Source organism: Gossypium arboreum, unplaced genomic scaffold (genome assembly GCF_025698485.1).
Source record: "Gossypium arboreum isolate Shixiya-1 unplaced genomic scaffold, ASM2569848v2 Contig00308, whole genome shotgun sequence".
Classification (NCBI taxonomy): domain Eukaryota; kingdom Viridiplantae; phylum Streptophyta; class Magnoliopsida; order Malvales; family Malvaceae; genus Gossypium; species Gossypium arboreum.
In genome coordinates this window covers 1-2,500 of record NW_026440424.1, presented here as the reverse complement: position 1 = coordinate 2,500, position 2,500 = coordinate 1, and the positions used below count along the sequence as shown (strand labels likewise).

General features: G+C 34.5%; 2 protein-coding genes across 2 annotated transcripts in view; both read right to left on the bottom strand.

Annotated features, from left to right (window-relative positions):
- The window catches only part of LOC128288863 (ATP synthase subunit a, chloroplastic), a 1,882-nt gene extending 507 nt beyond the window's left edge, over nt 1-1,375 (bottom strand). Inside the window, exon 1 of the mRNA XM_053024957.1 lies at nt 1-1,375. This exon is cut by the window's left edge and continues 507 nt beyond it. Coding sequence (XP_052880917.1) covers nt 537-1,271 — 735 coding nt within the window. The 5' untranslated portion in view covers nt 1,272-1,375 and the 3' untranslated portion in view covers nt 1-536.
- LOC108451103 (30S ribosomal protein S2, chloroplastic) overlaps nt 1-2,493 on the bottom strand; it is a 3,000-nt gene extending 507 nt beyond the window's left edge. Inside the window, exon 1 of the mRNA XM_053024958.1 lies at nt 1-2,493. This exon is cut by the window's left edge and continues 507 nt beyond it. Within this exon, the coding sequence (XP_052880918.1) occupies nt 1,515-2,225 (711 nt within the window). The 5' untranslated portion in view covers nt 2,226-2,493 and the 3' untranslated portion in view covers nt 1-1,514.
- Between the last annotated feature and the right edge of the window lie 7 nt (nt 2,494-2,500).

Genomic DNA, 2,500 nt, shown 5'->3' with positions numbered 1-2,500 from the left:
AAACATCAATATCAGTATTTGATTGAGCTAAGTTCATGCAATTTATTTTATTATTTATGAAAAAAAAAATTTCTTTTGGTCAATCATTGAATTGAATGAAGAAATCGACTGAAATGGGAATCATTCTATATCTATATAAAGAACAGCTTTTTTAAAATCATAGACCCTAAATTGATACCATAAGAATTCCTATTCTAATTAGGACTCATAATATTGAAATTGAATAAACAAAAACAATATCAAGATAAAGATAATATTGATCGGATAATATTGATCGAAGGTAAATATGATATAAATATAAGTAATAAAAAAAATGGACCAACCCTGAATTTTAGGAAAAAGATCTTTTCAATTAGATCTCTTTCCTTTTTTTATTACAATTCTCTAATATCGTAATCTTTTTTGTTATTACTCTAGATCGTCGTATTTGTATATTTATGGTCCCTAAGTAAGTAGATTATCTTGAGTTGCGCATACATTGGATTGGACCAAGCTAAGCTAAAAAAGGGCTAGACTATTTCAAAAACAAAAACTAGTCAATGATGACCCTCCATGGATTCGCCTATATAAGCCGCAGCTAAAGTTGCAAAAATAAGAGCTTGAATCCCACTTGTAAATAATCCAAGGAACATGACAGGTATAGGGACGACTGAAGGTACTAAAGAAACAAGAACAACAACTACTAATTCATCAGCTAATATATTCCCGAAAAGTCGAAAACTAAGTGATAAGGGTTTTGTGAAATCCTCTAAAATGTTAATAGGTAAAAGAATTGGAGTGGGTTGAATGTATTTACTGAAATACCCCAATCCTTTTTTTGAAAGACCCGCATAGAAATATGCTACTGACGTGAGTAAAGCTAAAGCAACAGTAGTATTTATATCATTCGTGGGTGCGGCTAACTCTCCATGAGGTAATTGTATGATTTTCCAAGGTAACAGAGCACCCGACCAGTTAGAAACAAAAATAAATAGAAACATAGTTCCAATAAAGGGAACCCATGGACCATATTCTTCTCCAATCTGAGTTTTGCTTACGTCTCGAATGAATTCAAGAACATATTCGAAGAAATTTTGACCGGCGGTTGGAATGGTTTGTGGATTCCGAACAGCGATAACGGCGGAACCTAATAAGATAGCAATTACAACCCAAGAGGTAATAAGTACTTGGGCATGGACTTGGAAACCTGCTATTTGCCAATAGAAATGTTGGCCTACTTCCACACCAGAGATATCGTATAACCCGTTTAGTGCGTTTGATATACCATTCATATTGCCCTCTGACAGAAATAGAACTTTACTTAAAAAAAAGGAATTATTTTGATTCAATCTTCTCTTGCCTACTCAAATTCTATATTTTGACACCGACGAAACTAATCACACAATATTCACAGTTTTTTTATCTCTTTTGTGCGATTCAGGATATATTAACCGATTCCATAGATCTATGTAGTTCCAAAAAAGTTCCATAGATCTATGTAGTTCCAAAAAAGAATTTATTTATCTTATTATTAATCAAGGATTTCGTATATAGCTAGAACGACCCTCACAAATTGCGACTACTAATTTGTTAAGAATTAATCGAATTGAAGCTATAGCGTCATCATTTGCTGGAATCGAAATATCTGCGAGATCGGGATCGCTATTTGTATCGATTAAACAAATTGTTGGAATTCCCAAAGTGATACATTCTCGCAGAGCCGTATATTCTTCTTGCTGATCAACGATGATTACAATATCAGGCAATCTCGTCATATATTTAATCCCGCCCAGATATGTTTGCAAGCGAGATAATTGTCTCTTCAACATAGCTGCATCTCTTTTCGGAAGACGGTTGAGTCCCCCCGTCTTTTGTTCTGTTCTCAAGTCCCTGAACTTATGAAGCCTCGTTTCTGTAGTGGGCCAATTTGTTAACATACCACCGAGCCATTTTTTATTAACATAATGACACCGAGCCCTTATTGCAGCCCGCGCCACCGAATCAGCGGCTTTATTTTTGGTACCAACAATTAAGAATTGTTTTCCCTTACTTGCTGCATCAAAAACTAAATCACAAGCTTCTGATAAAAAACGAGCGGTTCTAGTCAGATTTGTAATATGAATACCCTTACGTTTTGCAGAGATATATGGCGCCATTCTAGGATTCCATTTCCTAGTACCATGACCAAAATGAACTCCTGCTTCCAACATCTCTTCCAAATTTATGTTCCAATATCTTCTTGCCATTTCTGTTTGCACTTCCTCTCTCTCTCTCTTTTTTTTTAAGTAAAAAAAAAGAGAGACAAGACACCCTGAAATAAATAATAGTTCCAATGGAACCTTCTCTTCTACCGGGGATTGGTCGTTTATCCACGAGCCAAGCCATTACTTTCTATTCGTTATTCTCTTTATTACTATTAACAAATTAACAACTCAAATGACCACAACAAATTATCTTAAGAATCATTAAATTCTATACCTATAAAAGAGCGGCCTGATGTATCATGTAAATTGTTTGAAAT